The sequence below is a fragment of the Melanerpes formicivorus genome, unplaced genomic scaffold, assembly GCF_026170545.1.
Source record: "Melanerpes formicivorus ecotype bairdi unplaced genomic scaffold, bMelFor1.0.p_v2 SCAF_12, whole genome shotgun sequence".
NCBI classification, from domain to species: domain Eukaryota; kingdom Metazoa; phylum Chordata; class Aves; order Piciformes; family Picidae; genus Melanerpes; species Melanerpes formicivorus.
In genome coordinates this window covers 14,940,545-14,962,528 of record NW_027142364.1, presented here as the reverse complement: position 1 = coordinate 14,962,528, position 21,984 = coordinate 14,940,545, and the positions used below count along the sequence as shown (strand labels likewise).

At 40.0% G+C, this 21,984-nt stretch overlaps 1 protein-coding gene across 1 annotated transcript in view; it reads left to right on the top strand.

The window, feature by feature from the left end:
* The window catches only part of SLC25A36 (solute carrier family 25 member 36), a 34,082-nt gene extending 13,265 nt beyond the window's left edge, over positions 1-20,817 (top strand). The window contains exons 3-7 of the mRNA XM_068145470.1: positions 1,247-1,324; positions 4,337-4,437; positions 11,585-11,651; positions 14,682-14,971; positions 15,490-20,817. Of these exons, the coding sequence (XP_068001571.1) occupies positions 1,247-1,324; positions 4,337-4,437; positions 11,585-11,651; positions 14,682-14,971; positions 15,490-15,683 (730 nt within the window). The 3' untranslated portion in view covers positions 15,684-20,817. The remainder of the gene's footprint in view (positions 1-1,246; positions 1,325-4,336; positions 4,438-11,584; positions 11,652-14,681; positions 14,972-15,489) is intronic.
* Positions 20,818-21,984: the final 1,167 nt, after the last annotated feature.

The following is a 21,984-nucleotide window of genomic DNA, read 5'->3' as shown; positions in this document are numbered from 1 at the left end:
TTAAAGAATAAAGCTCAGAATGGGTTCCTGTCTGAACCCTTACTGGATTTAAATCATTTATGGGGGTGGGGAAGATAGGATAGTGTACTTATATTTTTGTCAGAACCAGAGGAAATAGCTGCAGGTTGTGTCCAGGGAGGTTTAGTCTGGGTATTAGGGACAATTTCTTCCCCAAAAGGCCTCACACAGGCCACTCTGGGAAGTGATTGTACATGAAGGATGGAGAGAGACTGCTTATAGGCCTGCAGTGAGAGGACAAGGGGTAGGGTAATGGCCTCAAACTAGAGCAGAGCACATTTAGAGTGGATGCTAGGAACAAGTTTTTTTACTGAGAGTGGTGAAACACTGGAACAGGTTGCCCAGGGTGGTGTTTGAGGCCCTTAACCTGGAGAAACTCAAGGTGAGGTTTGACAGGGCTGTGGGCAATCTGGTCTAGCTGACTGTGGGGAGGTCAGACTGCATGACCTTTGGATGTCCCTTCTGGCCTGGACCATTCTATGATTGTCCCTGGAGGGATTTAAAAGCTGTGTAGATGTAGTGCTGAGTGACATGGTTTAGCAGTGACTTGGAAGTGTCAGGTTAATGGTTGGACTTGATAATCTCGGAAGGTCTCTTCCAGCCTAAATAATTCTGTCTAAAGGCTGCTTTCCTCTAACTTGTGGCATGTTTTCAGGAGTCCAGTAGAATCAAACCAAGTTAGCATGTGTGAAGTGTTGCTTCTGTCTTTGAAAAGAATAGTTACTACACTGTGAAAAGATGTGCTTGGCTGTACATGATAAACAGCGTAGCCAACGCCTTCCCAAGTGCTGTTGGAAAGTATGACTTGCTGTAACTGAACCTTCATAATTCTGTCTCTCTCTTCTCCTGATCTCTTGCCCTTAACCCTTTCCTGTCCCCCCAAAAATGCTCCTCAGTGTTGGGAGCTAAATGGTGACTAAAGGAATCTTGAATAGAATCAAATCTCTCCTGAACAATCTACAGGAATAGGAACACCTCCATGCTTAGTATTGACATCAGGCTATACTTCTGCATTTAGCTCCTGGATTTCTATGGCTGCTCAAGCCATAATTATATTCTATTTTGTGCTGGTTCTTGGAAATGACTCATTTTTTTTGTGGTCAGAAATGCCTTGTCAGTTGTCATGAAACTTTTGCACAGAATAAAGCTTAAAATATAGTTATGGTGGTCAGGGCATTTTTTTGCATTGTGCTCTGAATGTTACAGTATTGTCACTTGATTTTTCTAGGATGATCTTGCAGAAGGAAGGTCCTCGATCTCTCTTCAGAGGCCTGGGTCCTAATTTAGTAGGCGTTGCTCCTTCCAGGTAAATACAGACTTTTACAGTAAATGAAACCATTTTGGTGAAATATCATCTTCTGTACATTGTTTAAAGGATTTAAGTTTTATTTTGTGCAGTTTTCAGCTTCATTTGGTCATAACAGCAAATAACCTTTGGTTCCTAGGTTAACTGTTGCTTAGGAAATGAGCCACCCGTGTACTCTGCAACTCCACTCCCTCATTCCTGCCCTGCCACAGCATTTACTGTCCCATATGCCACTATAATAGCATTTATTGTTGTGTGCTATCCTTTGTTCAGTGCAGAAAGAAGATGCTGCAAGACTTGCATATATCAATAACTTTGTGTCTTTGAAAATACAAAGGTAGATTTAACTTCAGCTTTCAGTTAATCCATCTGCAGAAAGCAATTGTATGTCCATAGCCTCAAAACACTGGGTTGTTTCTTCATGGCTTCTGGTAGAGCAAAGACTACTGTCCTGCTGCAGCCACAAGCCTGTTCTGAAACCTCAAAAAGGGTGAGACTTGGTAGGATGACACTTAACAGCTGTCCCAAAGAAAGCAGATCCATCAGTGGGCTGGTCTCCACAATGTATGGGGTCAGTGTCAGAGTGCAGCAGACAGGGATGCAACTGCTGTAATTGGCAGTGCTAATGCTACTGCCAGTTGCTCTGCATCAGCACAAATAGCCCAGCTACTCAGCTGGCAGTGATAGTGCCAGATATGCCAGAGTTGGAATTGATCCTTTGGTACAGGTGTTAGCTTAAACTCATTCCAGGAGTAGAACACCTAAAGAAGTGTATGCAAACAAAGCTCTGTAAAACTAATATAAGTACTTAATCCTGGATGACTCTATAGTCATATTCTTGCACATTTTAATGCCTTTCTTTTTAAGAGGAAAGTCTTTATGCAGAAGACATGTCTTCCACAAAGGTTTTACTCCTTCTCTTTGTCTTAGTGCCCTGGTTTTTTGTTTGTTTTTCAAGGGTGTGGTTGCTGTGTTTTGTTGTTTGAGTTTTATTTTTATTGGGGTGAGGGAGGATCTGAAGAGATGTCTCCTCTGCATCCAGTTGGAGACTCTTACCTTTTCTGGTGTAAACTCTCTGGATGCTTCTGGAAAACATCATTAAACCAGACTTTTTATTCAGCATTGATTTGATCTGGCTGAGGTGATTTAGACACAGGATCCACAGAACAATGGGAAAACATAACTCAGGAGTTGGAGTACTTTTATTTTAGCAGCCTTTTTTCAAGGAGTTGGGAATACCTGAGGTTTTCTGGTCACTGGTTTCTCCAAACAACAATGTTGAAGTAAATCCAGTAGCTTTGTTAGTTGTTGACACACCTATATGAGCACATCCTAATCTGAAGGGCCTCTTCCTTTATTAGATAGTCCCTCTGATCTGAATGCTCAACACTGACATTGCTTCAACACTGATACTGCTTTAACAGTGATTTTTTTGCAGCAATGGATACCACTTTTAGTGACTCCCTTCAATAAAGAATAATCTCAACTGCAAAAAAACTTTTCCATAAGTTTTATGTTAAGTATCTTAATTCCCTTTCCCCCAGGTAAATACTTAGCTTATTTCCCCCCTCCTCATACTAAAAATGTCAACTTGATATAATGTGTGAGGTCTTCCATATAAGCTTATCCTCATTCCCCTCTGGCTAACTGTCTTCACCCAGTACTTCATTTCAATTAAGCATTAGCTAAGTGGATTTAACAGCAGCCTGTTGTTTAAATAAGCTGTAGAGAAGCATGTTTCATAACACATTCAATATACTTAACTGAGTTGAGATTTCCATTTTGGAAATTGCCCCCATGAAGCAAGCACTTTATCTTTTCTGTAACAAGGAAAAACATGTTTGCACAGCTAATGAGGTTAAATGTTCTGCTCATGAAAACTGGCATGTTCTTTTTTTCCCCCTCTTGTGGAGAGGTGTCTGTGTTTGAAAGTTAGTCACAATCTTAGATGTGAGGTTTGGGTGTGCTTCAAGTAAGGGGTTATAGTTTTAATGAATGAAAACAAGTGGGTTTTTTGGTTATGTAATGCATTGGCATGTTAACTTTTGTCTCTGCTTTGATTTGAATATAGTACAAGCTTGTGGATTTTCTCTGAATACACTGCAAAAAGTAATTTGCATGTTTGAAATCAGAACTAAAAAAAACCCACAGAATCCAGCCTCACAGCTCTTCCAGCATTTAAAATATACCTTGTGGTTATTAGTATTTATATAGCTAGGAATATATACATCAAGTGTTAGAGCAATATTATATGTATAAATATGTTTGGCTTTTTGAAAGCTATATATGTGCTAGTTCTCTTGACACTGTAATGCTATTGAAATTAGCTTAGGTTTAGGAGAACAAATTTGATCTGTTACTAGAGAAATACAAGACACTAACTTCAGTTTGAGTTCAGCAGTGTTCTGCTTCCTACTGTCACAAAAATTGCTGCTGTTCTTATCCTTCCCCTCACTAATTAATTGGAGCTGCTGGGGAAGAAAAAAGTTATAGAATCATAGAATCAGTCAGGGTTGGAAGGGACCACAAGGATCATCTAGTTCCAACCCCCCTGCCATGGGCAGGGACACCCCACACTAGATCAGGCTGGCCAGAGCCTTATTGAGCCTGGGCTTAAACACCTCCAGGGATGGGGCCTCGACCACCTCCCTGGACAACCCATTCCAGGGCTTCACCACTCTCCTGGTGAAGAACCATTTGTTGTAGTCTAGCTGTCCCACCACCCTGAGCACAGCTCCCAGGACAAGGTGTAACTAGGGGAAGACATTTATTATGTTATACAGCAAAGTTGTGAAGTGTGATTTGTTTTCTTTTGTTTTGCTGTTTGTTTTTCCGTTCTTGTCTATTCTAAGAATAGTCCCACTACTTCGGAACAGTTATTCCTTGAGTAGCTTTCTACTGAGGAAGTAAGACTTGACCCAACCTCTTCTTGAGTTGGTGAAGTTAATGGCACTGCTTCTAGAAGTATTGGCATGAAACATAACAGAACTTTGGATTTTGTTCTTATTTCAGAGCAATATATTTTGCTGCTTATTCAAACTGCAAGGAAAAGTTGAACAATATTTTCAATCCAGATTCGACCCAGGTACACATGATTTCAGCTGGTGTGGCAGGTAAGGATCTGTAACTTTTCTTGGCTTCATTCTGGAGTCATGGCTACAAATGAGGTGGCAGTAAATAGGGAAAAGAAGAAAATCAGTGATATTTACTTGTAGTATTTACCTTCTTGGCATCTCATTAAAGACACTATCTGCATGATATGTGTATGAAACTTTCCACTGAGTGTTGAAGATCTTTGTGTATGAACAGTCTTTTCTAGGAAGAGTTGTATGCCTGTTTATTTTGAATTGTGAAGTTGTGAAATGGAAAAATGAAACTCCAGTAGCTTCTCATTATGCAGACTATAAATCTACTGTTTGCCCTTAAATCTGGTTTAATGCTGCTTAGTCTGGTGTTTTTACTATCACTTCGTTACAGCTTTGTTTTTGCCTTTCTGAAATGCACCTGCAGATGTTTGCATAAATTATATGTAGTACTCCCTCCTCCTGTGGTCAAATACCAGTCTGTGAAGTTTGCTCTATCTTTGAAGTGATACTGAGCAGCTTTCTGTAGTTTTCATATATGCCTCTCTAAATTCCTGGTTTGTATCTTCAGTGTAGCTTTGATGTATATAACAGCTCCCAATAGTTGCTGCTTTATTTATATGTTCTGTGCCTTGAGAACATTAACAAGAGGAGTTAAAGGCAACTGAGCTGAGTTACTTGCTCTGGGCTTATCAACTCTTGGGCTGGCAATACTTCACCTGTTGTTGCTCGTGTCTTTCCTACAGAAGAAACTTCCTCGAGTGTTTTTCTCTGTAGGCCATAGACACTTGGCCAACAGATTCTGACAATTTTCTGGTATCCTGTTGAAGTTCAATTCTTGTCACATTGTGCAACCAGTCTGAGAGTGCTAGCTGTCTAGAATGGGCTGCCAAAGGTGATGTCAGAATGAATAGGAGTAGTTTTTTATATAATATTTAAGTCTGATGTAAAAAAATTGTTACATAGCCTAGGAGAGATAAGTGATATTAGTTTTATACTTGAATAACACTAATGGTCACCTCTAGCACATAAAAATGTGATACCAGTTTTTAATCTTTGTAGATATGTAAGGAGAGCAATTCTTGTCTTAAAGGGGCAAAATAAGTTGCTCAAGTGATGCATTACCACCTGGGAATGTGCTTTGTTGTTAGGTGAGCAGCATAGGGAACAGGATGGAAGGGGATTTTTGAGAAGTTTGTCCTAAAGAATCAATTACTCAGAAATTTGTTTTCAGCTATATGTCAGGGAGGAAAAAGTAAGTTTAGAACCTGTCACCCATGCAGTCAATGAGGATTCAGAGTATTCCTTATCTTCAGAAGCTATTGCACTCATTCTGTAGCAAAAAAACATTTTCAGAGACATCCTGTAGTGACTTCTATGAAGTACTTGCAGACACAGACTGTGTTTTGTTACGGAGTTCTATATCTGCAAATTACTGCTCTTTCTTAAGGTTAGTATTGTTACACCTAGGACTGCAGGAGACTAGGGTAAACACACTTGAGCTTTAAATGCTTTTTTATGCTCCTATACTATTTCTAATATTGAGCAACTCCTGTGCCTGTTGTTACTCTAACTTATCTAGTTCTGCAGTTTTATTTCTAAACCATACAGCAAACGAAGCTGAATCCCCAGTGCAGGTTCACTCTGCAGGTCACCACTTGGCACTGTCACAGACATTCTCTGGAAGGCTTCTAAAAGAAGGTTTTCTTGACAAAATTTCTCTATATTCAGTACTGGTGGTGTTCTGATTTAGTCAGGACTGTAGGTAACATTAGGAGTACTTTCTTTGGAATGTGCTAACCTTGTTTTTGTAACTCTAATATATTTCAGAGAGTGCACTTAAACCAGCTATTAACAGTTTTACCTGAAAGGTTTGTATTGCTGTGTTGCAAATCAACTGAAGGAAATGCCAAAATAACAGGGATAAGGTTGAACGTGAGCTCTTAACTGGTTGATTTAGGGCTGACACAGAACATCACCATAGTATGTTTCAGGACTTAGGATTGTGAAGTTTGCAAGGTGGATAGATATTCTAATAATCAGCATGGAATAATCAGTATTGACTTTTTTCTTTTGCAGCTGCCCTTGGTTTCAGTAAGGAATTGAGTAACTCAGTCAAGGGGTGTTTTTGGATATGAACTTTCTGTTACATAAAAGCTTCTAACACCTAATGAGGATGAGGTGGCTCCAAGTTACTGTCTTGTATACAAGTACTTGAAGTTGTGAACTTCAGCTGACTTTAAATACTGTATACTTGTATTGTATTGTCCCTAAATATCTCAGGCTAGTCTAATGTCACTGTTAAATAAGGACTTTTTGAATGCACACAGCATTTGTAGAAGGGAGAAACTCAGGTATGGCACTTCAAGCTTTTGTTTGGTTTTAGGCCTGATTCTTTTTTCTAAAGATAAACACACATTTTTGTTTGGACTCTCATTGTTTTATCCTAAGGAGGATGATTGATGCCTTAAGTAATTAAAACTGTTTCTCTCTTGCTGTGTGCTAGCTTCCAGCATATAATTCATGCCACCTTCATATCTATATCTGTGTATTGACATGAAATACTTGGTGATCTTTTGCTTACTACTCGGCATATCATATGGGGTTTTTGCAGGCTTGGTAAGTGACTGTTGGAAGCACATGACAGAAAAGTTTTCTAGTGTCAAGACAGTCACTCACTGTACATCTGTTAAGCCTAGATTCTGAGATTCAGTATGAACTCTGCCTTCACATTGCACTTAAACTCTCTTGCCACAGAGGACTGAATGAGATACGTGATTGCTGTGTGGCTTTCTGATTTGCCATTAATGATTCATAGCCTCATTAGCAAATCTGCTCCCAAACTGCCTTGCCTTGTATGTTATTGCTGTTCTTTCTAGAGCTCTACTGGGAAACCAAGCCAAATATCTTTCATTATTTTTAAAAATGGGACACCACTTTATCACTTTGAGATACCATATTTTTTTAAGTTTAAAATGGGACTGCTATTACTTAGAGATACTACACTTATGTAACTTTTTAGTATCTACACAGCTAATGCCAAATAAAATGTGTATTTAACTCATTGGTACTAGGAAGCTTGATTTCATAAGGCATGTATCTTGTTGTTTCAGTCTTAAGACTGAAAAAAGCTTTTTTCCAATATTTGGGAGGGAGTGGGGAAGGAGGAAGGCTTCAATTGCAAATTTTACATATATGTAGGTAAGTATTTTGAGGTATCAAATTGACCTGCTGCAAACGAGCAGAAATTTCAGTACTCAGTGCATTTTACACAACTATTTTAATATCTTGTGGCCTGTTCTGATTATTTTTCTTTCTTTCTTTTTTTTTTCCTAAACTTTTACCTGAAAACAGTTAGATCTCACAATAACTTAACTCACAAATCCTTCCACTGGGATTCGATTTGTACACAATGTGTCTGATGAGGTCACTGCTTGTTGTTATGATACAGAAAAGCCTGTGTCTATTTTAGGCATTTACTGTACATTTCTCCCGTGAAAAGAGTGAGATCGTGTCATCTCATGCTCCCCACCCGCAGGTCACTTCCTGCAGAAATATGGACTAACTTAAACCTCGTGAGTACTGAACCGAGCATCTCTTGCAGCCTCTAGTGTAAGAACCACACGTTGGGTTTGTAACTTATCTATGAAATAACCAAAATAAGGGGAAGTCACTTTGTGTAGAACTTGGATGATGTGCATTGTGCGAGGACGTCACTTTTGAACACGGTTAAGAGTTGTCTTGGTTTTTTTGCTTTTTTCCTGGGCAGTTCAGGGAAAGGTGGGGGAAAACCTTTCACTGAGAGCTGCTACTTCAGCTCTAGCTAATAGAAAGCCCCCACTGGGTTAAACAAGGCCTTATGGTTTTGGTTGGTTGTTTTCTGGTTTTTTGTTTTGGTTGTTTTTTTTAAGTGTCCCAGAGCTGCCTGTAAAATGTTGCAGCTGGTACTGTGTTGTCACATTATTTGAAAGACCTCTTTTCTTTGTCTCTTAATATGTGTATAATCTCTTTTCTGTCTCTTTCTGTTTTCTCTTCTGGTTTGTTTTTATTTCACTACTTTGGATTTTTTAATTCAGCATTCCATATTCACATGTGTCTGTATCAATTACATTGGCTTATAGATTAAAAAAAGAAACCTTAACCTTTGAAACACATGTAATAGGAATACCTGGGATCTTACCTGTCTATAGCTGGTAGAGCTGAGAAGAGTTTTGAGGTAATTCTGACTGAAACTGGGATACAAGTCATAGACAAACCATAGAAAAATGCAGTAGTTGTCAGTACTGCCAAATTGATCCACACTTAGTATCATAGTATCATTCAGGGTTGGAAGGGACAAGGATCATCTAGTTCCAACCCCCCTACCATGGGCAGGGACACCCCACACTTCTAATGAACCTGGAATCTTTCTTGAGGATGCCACACATTAAACTTCATAAAGCATTCTTAAGTTCACTAAGACTTCTAAAAATCAAAGGAAACAACTGCTAGAGTTTTGTATAAGTTGTTGCAAGCCCCCTCATGTATTGACAAGCAGTTTTGCCACACATTTTCTGTATTTAAAAGGAAAAGCTTCTTATCAAATATCCCAAATGGACTGGTTTTCAGTTTTGGAGTGCTTTTCTTGATGTCTGCATCACTCAACTCTTTTTTTTCTTCTTCCACTAACTGTATTTTCTCCATTACCTGTAAGAACTGTGCTGCAGTAGTTTCATCTTGAAACCTGAATTATCAAAGACCCTTTGATTTGGAACTTTGGCTCAAACTGCCATGTAATTTAGGTTTATGGAATCCCTAGGGAAGTAAACTGGCTATGTTGCTAAGTGCCTATCCTACTTTTGGGGTGCTGTGCTTACTGTTTAGAGCAACCCAGGGAGTGCAAGGTTGATGAGAATAGATTGTCCTCTGCCAAGCACCCTTCACTAGCTATTTCCCATATAATCTTCCCAGCCTCCCTAGAGGCTGCTGCTGCTGTGAATGAGTACAGCCACTCATGTCTGTGTTACTGCCTCTGAACTCACCTATGTCTCTTGTCCCAGATTCAAGATCTATAGAGACCATTTTTCGGGGGGGGTTGAACAGGAAGGAGAAAGGGCTGAATAGGTCATGCTTTGACATTGTAACTTCTTAACTGTATGTTATAGCATGAAACTCAAATAGGAATGCAAAAGATTATTTGGTCTTTTGCCCTTGGAATTAAGAAGTGGGGATGGCTTAGGAACTAGCTTTGGGTATTAGAGAAGTCTTTCCTGGAAAATGTGTTGGTAGGAGGAAACATTTTTCCCCACATCATTGCAAAGCCTACTAAGGCTTTGTGCATTGCTAGTGCCCTTTGCTGTGCTATGGATATGGAAAGAGTGATTTGAAGTCAAAGAAAATAGAAATAAAAAACACCAGAACAATGTTTCTATTCAGTTTAGATCAACCCAGGTTCAAGTACTATTGGACCCAGTAGAGTCTATAGCATTGAGTGAAAGATCAGAAAGGCTCTGGCTAGTTGAGCTATGGAACCTTGCTTGTAGATGTGGTACATTTTCTCTTTACATCATTTACCTACATGAAATAAAGATCTGAACCACTTTTGGCTTGCTAGAATTTCACTCTATCATATGAGCAGCTATATATGTTCCTAGACACAGCTATAGAAAAAATAATGTTTAAAAAAAGGCTAGCAGAAGTTTTTCAGTGAAAAGACTTGAGTCAATTTAATGATCTGCATAATCAAAAGATTAAACTGACATCTCTAAGGTGGCTTTGCTGTTTTGGCACAAAAATATAACTAAATCTTAGCTGCTAAACCTGTTAGCTTGCATTTTAGAACTAACTGAAAAATCATGATTTGTTGAAGATAGGGAGTAGGAGCAGGACAAACCTGATAACAGTTAAGATCCCCTGGCATTTCTGAGTATTGCAGTCATCTGTGTGCAATGTCAACCTAGATTGTGATTGAACAGAAGGAACAAGTATGCCAACAGTTCTGCTAAGCATATCTATGTGAGCTGTTAATGATCTCCATAAACCAGCTTATCGATAGCCTATTTGCTGTGTAAGAATTGTGCACCAGATGTGCACTGAACAAGGTAACTCTCTGTTGCTTTCCCACACCCCCAGTCCATTCCCTTGCCGGAGGGCAGCATGTCTCTCTAATGATATACAAGTGATGTGTGCCACTTACAAAGCAAGTGTCTAAATTTAATCATCTCTTGCCTGGCTATGTTGCAGCTCTTCCCTTTTCTCTCCTGCAGACATGACACCTCATTAATGGTGCATGTGTGGTAGTACAACTCTAGATGTGTTGGTGTTTTTTTCACCTTTTTTCAGAGCTGCCTTTCACTCTGCTCTTTTTCTCTCCACAGTTGTGCAGAAGTAAGAGCTATTCTTACTTTGCTTTATTTTGGTTTTTAATTCATTTTCTTTTCTCTTTTTTGTTCCTTTCCTTTTTCTTTAAGTGGACTGAAAATCAAAGCTTTAACCCTTAGCCCTTATGCAAGCCTGAATAGTTGCTGTCTGGAAAGTAATAAGTCATACTATTTACTTTAACAATCTAAACACTCATATGCTTGTAAAAGTATTCCTCAGCCACCCAATAATTTCTGCTTTGAATACTAAATAAAACATTAGCAGTCAAATTTAATTGTTCTTCTGTAGCTCAGTATTAAAAGGCCTCTTAACTGGCAGTAATACCTGCCTTTTAACTGCACCAAAAGTCATCTATATGCCATCTGCATGCTTTTAAAATCAGATTGTTTCAGATAGCACATTAAATTGAGACAGTGCTTTATTAACATCTCAAATTGCTGTACCTGCAGTGCATTTGTACTGATGTTTGCCAAATTGGCTAGTATTAGCTAGCTTTGCTGTTCTATGGTGTCAGAGCAGGGCTGGTGTCATTAGGTAGGCAGAGAAATGTACACTATTGGGCTGATTTCATGAGGAGCCTATTGGTAGGAATCAAACTTGCTCAGTATTAATGGAAAATTGAAAAACAAGCTAAATGGTTTATTTTGTCTGTACAGATTTGTAAAGTAGCAGAAAAGGGCTACAACAGGTACTTACTAAAAAAGCAGTGTAGTCTGAGGTTTTGCATTCATTGTACCTTACTCTGTGCATCTCAAACTTAGGTGTGCTTGCTCTTGTGATGCTGTCACATCTAACTTTTCTGTTTTAAATGTTTTAGGTTTTACTGCCATCACAACAACTAATCCCATTTGGCTGGTAAAGACACGATTACAGCTTGATGCAAGGTATAGTGACAGTGGGAAATCTTACTGCAGCAAAGATTTTCCTGAAAACTTGTATTTTATTCTGCATCCCAGAACAGAATGCTCCTTTAAATATCCAACACTTCAAACTAGAAAGTTGATGCTGGTCTATCTACAAGTTACACTATCACTTGTCTCTGTTTTGAAGCATGCTTGAGGCACTAGAGCAGGCTGGACAGCAAATTTGGAATGACTTGTAGGGTTAACAATATCACATTCTTATTTCAATAATTTTCTACCAATTGTATGCTTATATTTCCCTTTAGGAATATATTCTCTTTTAGCTATTAAGCTAAATATTTCTCAAATAAAAATTGAAGCGTTGAGGCAAAAGCTTAGAAATATAACTTGAAACATCCTGGGGTTTGTTTTTTGACATATAATGGGTTTCAGCTTATAAAAAGAGGAAGACTACTTTTCATACCTCAAAACACTGGAATTCTCCCAGGAGAGGGTAGTTGATGGAACTTGTTTGGAATGAAACAGTTTCTGTAATCAACTCTAGAATATTCCAGAACTTGTAATGGAGTACAACTTTGAAAGGGGGAGAAAGACAGTCTTTGATACTTGCAACCCCAGCTGTAAGTATATGGAAATATCTCAGTGCCACTGTCTTGTCCATTTGATGGATGTTCTTACTGAAAGCTTAGCCCATGGTATAAAACTTTCTCTGGCCATTCTAAATACATTAGTGAGTCATATTCCTCTTTTGACGAGCTGTTGGACTTGCTGCAAGTGCATGTTAGCATTTAGCCGGCATACTGCTAAGTGTGTTGTGACTGAAAACTGGCATACTGCCAGTTAAAAGGTCCTGTGTACCAGTTCTGGCCTCTTCAGTTCAAGAGCTGGGGAACTAGTGCAGCCCAAAGAAGAGGGGACTGGAACATCTATCTGAAGAGGAAGAGCTGAGCAACTTGAGGTTGTTGAGCCTGAAGAGAGCAGGCTGAGAGGGGATCTCCTCAATCCTCATCAATATCTAAAGGGAAGATGTCAAGAGGATTGGGCCAGACTCTCTTCAGTGGAACCCAGTGATAGGACAAGGGGCAACAGGCACAAACTGAAACCCCCAGGAAGTTTTATCCAAATAGAAGGGAAGACTCCTTTCCTGTGAGGGTGCTGGAGTCCTTGACCGGGCTGCCCAGAGGGGTGGTGGAATCTTCTCTGCACAGATTCTAAATTTACCTGGCCATTGTGATCCTGAGCAACCTGCCCTAGGTGACTCTGCTTTAGGAGGGGTCTCAGGCTAGGTCTCTAGTGGACCTTTCCAATCCCCACAAAGCTGTTTTGTGTGACCATAATAATGTATCCCAGAGGTAATTTTACCACAAAGTGTTTTTATCATTGTATGACTGGGGTGGTAATTCCATGATTAAGACCAAGGGGTATTAGGCACTATGTGCAACCTGACAGCATTTTGTGCCTGGTTTTTTTGATTACTCAAATTGCTTAAACCATAGTATTATGGGGACTTAGTGAGAATTATGGGTGTCTTGTGCACGTTATTTCTGTACATTATATCAAGCACATTGTTCATGTGGGAGACCCAAAGAAGACTTTTAACTTCATGTAGGATACTGCAGTGATGTGGGCTAGCCTAGCACATATTGCATTCTTGGCTCCTTTAGTTCAGTTATTAGAGACTTAGAAACACTTGGCCTGTGGAGTTGTCCTGACTTGATATTTTTTCTGTTGAAGTTCTTCTCAAAAATTCTCTGGTCTCAGGGAGAGTTGGGGAAGGTGTTTGTTTCCAAAGCAAAATTGTTTGGGCCTTTGAGATAATGTACATCAAAAGAACAAACTCCTAGAGCAGCGTGTCAGTGCACCTGCTCAAGTGAACTGGGGACATAATAGGGACTGAGGTGCTCCTGGAACTGCAGCTGTAGGTCCAGCTGCTCTTCTCACCAGTTGTTCTTTCACTCTTCTCTTGTCTGTCAGCAAATCAGTGCCCAGTTCTCTGCAGCATCTGCCACCTGACTTAATCTGACTTGCAGCTGTGTGCTGCCTCTTTCTCTTCATTGTGCTTGATCTCTTGTTTCACTACTGTTTGACGTTGCATGTTCAATCCACCAAGACTTAAATTCTGCCACAGAGTGATGCCTCATACAGTGTACACAGTAGCTACTGCTGCCGCCTGTCTTCTTTGATGGGACCCATATGAGTTACCATAACTTCTTGGAGTTCTTTACCCTTTTTATTCTGTGACTTGCTTGCTCAGGAGACCTCTGCTGGCAGTATCCACATGCTTCAAGTGCATGCACTTGCTGGTGAAATGAAGCACATTTTATACAGTACTGTAATGGTTTTGCATAGCTGTGTACAGTATGATGAAGATTTGTGTATGCACAACTCAATTCAGTCAGCAAAAGAAAAGTGGACATACGATTTTATTTACCAAATACTGCTTGATACAGTCATACCTAGTGAGCATTTTCCTCAACATCAACAGTGACTTGGTTGAATCAAGTAAGAGCTACCTGTGTTGGTTGGGATGCACCCTTTGGATGTGCTTAGTGTTTGCTAGTAGTCCATGATGCTGTAAGGCCTGCTGTTCAAACTCTTAGTCACTGTAGTTACCTTGCTACTGAACTCTACAGGAGAGGCAAAACTTAAGGGAAATCCACTCATGCAGAACAAAATGGTCTCCTTTTTTTGGGTGTTGACAGTTTGAGAGTGCTTTCAAGCTATTTAGTCTTTTATTCTGTAACACTTGTCTGATTTCAGTCACCATATGAAGCCTGGCTTGGATTCAGTGTAATGCTTTACCTATGTTAAATGCTGAAGGCCTTTGAGACTTTAAGTTCTGCTTTAACAGGAGTGGACTAATCTCCAGAGGTCCTTTCCAACCCCTACCATTCTGTGATTGTATGTGTTCTGAAGTCTATTTGAATTAGACCCTTTAAGCATCAGTATAAAACACTGCCTAAATTCTCTTGTCACTCAAGTAAACCTGTTTGATTCTTTTCCAGTCTCATGCTGCAGCAGCTTCACCACTTCTTGTTCTTTCCTTTCTAGGAATCGTGGAGAAAAGCGAATGAGTGCTTTTGAATGTGTCCAAAAGGTTTATCGATCAGATGGTGTTAAAGGCTTTTACAGAGGAATGTCTGCTTCCTACGCAGGCATATCTGAGACTGTTATTCATTTTGTTATTTATGAGAGTATTAAGAGAAAACTACTTGAGCATAAGACTGCTTCTGCCATGGACAATGAGGATGAATCAGCAAAAGAAGCTTCGGACTTTGTTGGAATGATGATGGCAGCTGCCACTTCCAAAACATGTGCAACATCTATAGCATATCCCCATGGTAGGTGGGGTTTGTATGGCTGAAAGCTGGAATCATATTGTTCAAAGAGTTTGCTCAGTGGCATTGGTAACATACTTTGGCTCACTTGCTCAAACTCATTGTCTAAAGCTTTTCATGTCAGATTCAGTGAGCCCACATGAGTGTAGTATTCAGAAATTGAAGTATTTTTAAAGCATGGCCTCTTCTCCGGCAATATTTATTCTTCCAAAGGACTTGTCAGGATATGGCTCCAAATACATAAGGGAAAGGGCTCTTTTCACTTCAAATCCCTGTGTATATTCAGCAATTTTAGATCACTTGCCAGCAAGTTCTCTGCCTCACTGCAAAGCAGGCTGTGTAGCTTGGTTTTCAGTCACACTTACTTTTCCTGCTTGTCTTCCTGCTTTGTTTAAAGAGCTCTCCTGCGATTGAGAGCTTGGGAATGGGGGGAAGGTTGTGTGTTCAAGTAAAATCACTAATTAGCTCCTGGAAGAGCTAATGAAGTGGTGAACATAACCACGTGTTTTTTCTTTGCACAGAGGTTGTACGAACAAGACTAAGAGAAGAGGGGACAAAGTACAGATCTTTTTTCCAGACACTCTCTTTGCTTGTGCGAGAAGAAGGGTATGGATCCCTCTACCGCGGTTTAACTACGCATCTGATCAGACAAATTCCAAACACGGCTATCATGATGTCAACCTATGAAGTGGTAGTCTACTTGCTGGATGGATAGCAGTGTGACAAGGCTTTCTAGAAGAAGGTGGAAGATGGAAAGACTGGAGTGGACCACTAAATGTCAATGTTGATGCGGTGGGCAAAAGGAAAGTTCTATCAGGAACATGCAGCTCTGGACAAAAGAAGGGTGGGCAACTGTGAATAATTTGGCTGCCTTATTGTATGGTCTCATGGTAGTGTGACAGATGGGGAAGTGCCCCTTGGGGAATGTCTTTATACATCTCTTAATTCAAAATCGTCGCTTTCCTTTCATCTGTTAATCTACACAGGGCCATTCATTCATCTTCAGAGGCCTGATGGGTAAAGGAGGGGGCATAAATGTGTTCTTAGGCAGCCTTAGTCACTGCTTAGTGGTTGCTCTCAACTGCATCCTGTTTGCTCTCTCTTTATTGCACAGTAACCTGTTGCAGGAATGGGGAAGACAGTGCTTTCATACCCTTCCATACCTGAAACTTCCATTCAGTTGCTCTGAAGATTCATGAAGAGACTGAGGTAGTAATCAGCATATAAAGTGTTTTCCATGTTGCTACCTCAAGACAATACACCACAGGGACCTGGAACAGAGTTATTTCTTCACTACCAAAAGTGATGCTTAGTTTGTTTGGGTTGTTTTTGTTTGGGGGTTGGGGTTCACTTATTTTTGTTCAGGACTTTTTTGTGGGGTGTGTTGGGTTTTTTGTTTGGTTAGTTTTCTTTTGAAGTTTGAGCGGTGTTGTAGGCTAGGGAGAGGATTGATCTGATTGAACTCTGGAGGTTTTCTGTCTGTTAGTATTGGTGTAGTTCTGCTGCATCATCCTTATTCTGGAACTTTCCTTAACTAGGAGAGGCTTAAGAAAAGCTCTCCTATATCATCAATTTCTTGCCAACCTGTCAGGTCGCTCACACAGCTAAGGAAGAACTTACTGAATGCCATTTCTAGCCTTTTTAAGGGTTCTTAGTGTGATGAGAAACTTAACTAGTTCAGCCTACTCTTTGTGATGATGGGATTCACTTAGGTAGTTATATGCTACCTAGTAACAAGCTGTATTCCCATTAAGTTTCTGGCAAATCTGACCATGAGTTACCAGTACCTGCATGGGAGTACAGGGGGAAAAATCCATCACCATGGCTGAGGCAAGCAGAAAGCAGTTGAATTTGTGGTAGATACTTTCAGTGCAAACAGCCTCATTATGGAGAGAATTGCAGATGAGCTTTGTCTTCTGAGCATTCCCCTTGATAACTGCTGTATTCCAGCTTGAGCCTGTGTACTGAATTGCAGCAGTCCTTGTCCCCAGGATTGTCCAAAAATTCAGGTATTGGTATTGTCAGTTCTATAAGCCAATTGCAGAGCAATGTGCTGCATTCATCAGTAAGGATGAGTTTGTATGTTCTGTCATAATTCACAGGACTTTCAAAAACCAGACACCTGAAGTGTCAAAATTGGAAACCTAATGTCACCAAACCTGTACCAGTTTCCAAACATGTCTTTTATCTGCACCTTAAGTAATTATCAGTCTGTATCCATGATCCTTATGAGAAAGATGCTCATTATAGACTGGGGACAATAGCTTTCTAAACATAAATGCTGCTTACACTGGTGTGGACAGAACTGTGCTATCAGCTCTTCCAGTGTGGTACTGCAGTCCACTTCAACTGTGCATTGTGTGCAATGGCTTTATGAATTATTCTTTATGCACTTTGGCCTCTGGGCCTTATGACTTTTCTTCCTCAAAACTGTTTTTAAGCAAACCATGTCCATTTTATTTCTGTGGAAGCTGTGCCAGATAAAACACTTTATGCTGTAGGTCCATAGTATCTGTTGCAGTAGTTCTGTAGGCTGTATGTAAAAGCTTAAAAGCATGAAACTTGCAGAACAATTAACCTGAGTTTTTTTTTTTACCCTTGTCATCTTCACTACTGTGTCAAAGCATCTGGATATTTCATGTAATTTCCTAATTGCTCATCTGAAAAGCCACCCATATGGCATATACAGCAACCTTGTAGTGGCTTAGCTGTATTAACTTTCTTTGCCATGGAAAGTGTTGTCTGTTTAATGATGGATAGCATGGTCTGTGATGTGTCCAAAGGTGAGCATGGCTGTTGAAGTGAGGGGAGTGCTGAAATTTGTGTCCTCAATAGTTGGTTTTTTTTCCTAGTGATCTCTCTAGGAGAAGTCTGGAGCATTTGTGACTCTGACCTCAATTTTCGCTGTGATGCCATTGTTCAGATAATTAAGTGCAGGAATAGCTGCTTGCTGTAGTTTTTGTTCTGTAGAAAGGATCCAGATTGTTCAGTCATAGCCAGAATTGCAGTTGGCCAAGAAATATTGGACTTTAGAATTTGAAGTTGGATTCAATGCTTGGATTGGCTTAGGCTTCTTCAGAGTTACTGTTGGATACGTTCTCCCTTAATTGCATGTTCATTTCCCATTAATTCACTGGCACCATGTGTGCACCTTGTCTAGTGAGAACACATCCTCTGGAGTTCAGCAGAGGTTGACAAGGATGAGGCAGTATGGGAGACAATAGTTAAAGGCAGACAATCAATTATTCCGCTTTTGTAATGGGTGTTTAATGTTTTAAACTTTGGGCTGGTGATCTTGTTGGTTCACTTTAAATAAATCCAAAGTTTTTAGTTTTAAGTTACCAGTACATGGTAAGTTACCTCTGAAGTATTTCCCAAAGATCTTTGAATTATTTCTAGTTTTACTTCGTATTTATTACTGCAAAGGGAATAAGAAGAAAATGCTGCATTCAGTAATCTTAACTACAGAACTAAAAGGAGTGCATTTCAACTTTCTTGTAACTGGTTCACATTGATCTTTTTTCTCTTCATTTATCTTTATGTATCTTGATACATCCATCATGATTTTTTTTATTTGTATTTGAATGTAGTATGCTTGTCACTCTGCTGTGCTAGAGACAAAGGTCTGAAGAACTCCTGCTAATCCGTTTCCTCATTTTCCTTGCCCGGATGAAACCTAAATGTCACTGCAAGGTACCGATTTTGACACGACAACCAGTTCTGTTGGGGAAACCGAGTGCAGTTCCCTGAGGCAGCCAGAAGATGGCACTGGAGCACGCATTCGTCGCGGGGAAGGGCTGCCTCTGTCAGGGCCTGGCTAGAGCCCTGTGCCACAGCCTGCCATGTCGCTGAGTGCCTGTGCCACACTAGGGGAATATGGCGAGGTGGCCCGAGTTCCGAAAGCCGTAAAGATTAGGTTTCAGTGATTGCAGTCACATTTATCTGCCCCTCTATTATTGGTTTGGTCCCGGTAGGGCTGTGTGAGGACAGGTGAGTTAGGGTGTGTGGCAGGAGCCTGAGCCCAGCCTTTACAACTGTCTGATCTCCTGCTTGTCCCATTTTCTGATCTCCTAGACTGTTGTTTTAAGCAGGTTTAGACTAGGGATTTAGGGATTTTTTTCCCAGTCACTTTCATTTAACTGAAACATCAATCTGACTATTTGTATATTGACATTGCATCTATGAAGTTCCCTGTTTACATCATGCACTCCATGTATTTCATTACTGATTGAGGTGTTTGCCACTGGCAGTTCCTGCTTCTCTGCTTTTGTTCTTAGTGTCCTTTGTAACATTCCTCAGACTGTAGCATTTTACAAGAATGCTTCCAGATACAAAGTTTGGAGAGCCTTTATGAATGTTGCTTTCTGTTTAAGCTGTTCAAATTTGGAGAAACAAGCTGGATGCTGAAGTGTGCCTAAGCAAATGTACTTCTCTGAACCTTACGTCTGTTAAGACTCAGTTATGTAAGTTTCTAGCTCTTGTACTTCAGAGAGTCTGCCTACCCCACGTGTGTGAACATCATTATGCCCTTGGAGTTAGAGCAAGACACTCACAAATAGCAGTCTGGCACTACTGCAGTGCTCATGTGAGGTTTGCTGTTACTCTTGCATACATGTAGTTGGCTGTAAACTATGTGCATTTGCTCTGTATTTATATAGCTAACTGTTTCCTGGTTGATTTAAAATTCAAAGCAAATTAAAATGTGTTTCTGTTCAAATGTTGCCTTCTGTGCTAAACTGTACACTATTTATACCTTTTTGTTTTTCTCTTATTGCTATATACCAGTGCCTGGACAGTTGTGATTAAAAATGAGCAATTCCTTAGTCCAGTGAATCATTTTATAACAACTCAAAATTGTGTTATACCTTTTAATGTTTTTTTGGGGTTTTTTGGAGGAGTTTATGGATGACTTAGACTAGTTGGATGTGTTCTTGCTGTTGGATTTGAATACTGTTAGCAGAGCTGAGTGGCATTCTCTCTTAATTGGGATTCAGTAACTAGTGATCAGAAAACTTATGCATGTTTAAAGTGCCAGCTAACACAAAGCACTGACAAACTCTGTCTGATTATAACCAAGTTCTTGAATATGAAGCATTGTTACATATCCTTTCTCTTAATAGTAGGTGTTGGATCTGAAGTCTGTCTTTAGAATTTCTTCATAAATCATTCTGCAAATACATTTGTAAGTTTTAATGATTATGTGCTGTGATTTCCCCCACACCTCCCAATGTGTGTTCTGCAACTGAATCCTTTTCAGCCTTTAATATGGAGCCAGACCTGGTGTCTCTGCTTTCAGTTATTCAGAACTGTTTCAATACTTGCATTAAAACAGCACATTGTTTTGTTTCTAACTTATTATTATTATTTTACTTTCAGTAGGTGTTTATGTGAACTGACTTTCCTTGTTCTGCTTCTGAGACTTTCTACCTTTCACAGGTCAGCCAGGCTTAGAGATGACCAATCCTTTGGAATCAGTGCAGGCAACCAGTGTGCTTATCCCTGACATCTGAAAGTATGTCTCTGATACAACTAGCTCTCTGTAATTGATCTTTAACTCTGAAAGAGGTACACTGGCAGGGTAGAGCTCAGTTGAAGTGTGACTTTCTTGCTGCTGTACACCCCTTTCTGCTGGGGGGGGTGGGGGGTGCTTAACCTCACCATGGGGGAAAAGCTTGTATATAAAATGAAGGTGTACTTCAAGTCTCAGTCTTGGTAATAGTGCAATAGTGTAGTCTGACATGGATGCTAGCTGAAAGTGTGAGGTTTAACAATACTCTCCTTCACAAAAGAAAGCCTTTGAATTTGATAATGCACTTAAGGCTAAAATAAAAGCTACTTCCAAAGACAAATATTTCTCTCATCTTCTATTTGTTGCTGCCAGCCAGTGTGCTTTGTGCTGACTCAGAACATCCTTATCTTCTCCAGTAGCTTGTGTCAAAGACAGTAAATGCCAGGGCAGGAACTTAGTTCTCCTGAGCTAATGGATGCAAACAAAATGTTGGTATTGAACTGTGGAAGATATATTGGAGAGGAGGAGCTTCTGGCTTTGTAGGTGGAATATTTCAAGGGGAGTACTGAAGACTGGTTTTGGTAGTGCAGAGGTACTTGTTAGTAGTAGAGTTGTGTGAAGGGAACTAAAAGCTTTTAAAGACTGCTAATTGGGGTAGCTTTCTGCCTAAGGGAGTGTTTCCTCCCATAGCTATGGCTGTTTAGAAGTCAGTAGCTTTTCTAATCCAGATAATTGGGATTGGACTGAAGATGTAAGTGTTGAGTTGTCTGGAGTCTTCTGAGACTTGATCATCTGCCTAGAATTCTGAAAACGCATATGCAGTGTGCAAGGGTGGCAGAAAAGAAATGAAGGGGTGTTTTAATGTTGGGCTGTCACTGTATAATTAGGCACTAGGTAATATAAACCAGTACTTAAGAGGGCAAACAATTAAATGAGGAAAGTACAGGCTCATACAAGCCAAGCAAGTACATCAGTCTTCTGCAACATGTTGTAGACATAAAGCTGACTGGGCAGTAAGCACCAATTGATGGCTTTAAAATGAGCTTGATGGTTGTTTGTTATCATCTGTTTTAGATTAAATAAATGCAAGAGATCTAATCCATGTGTTCTTGTTTATACAGAGCTGTGTGATGTAGTGACTCAAAAGAAATCTCTAGGTCATTCTGACTTGGAAGATTTTACATAGTTTTTCAATGGGAACTGCTGGATTGCTGAGGCTGCATCAAAGAGAAGCATAGGCAGCAGGTTGAGGGTTGAGAGAGTTGGAGCTGTTCAGTCTGGAGAAGAGAAGGCTCCAAGGAGACCTTATTGTGGCCTTCCAGTATTTTAAGGGGGCCTACAACAAAGCTGGGGAGGGACTTTTTAGGGTGCCAGGTAGTGACAGGACTAGGGGGAAAGGAACAAAACTAGAAATGGGTAGATTCAGATTAGATGTTAGGAAGAAATTCTTCACTATGAGGGTGGTGAGACAGTAGAACAGGTTGCTCAGGGAGGCTGTGGCTGCTCC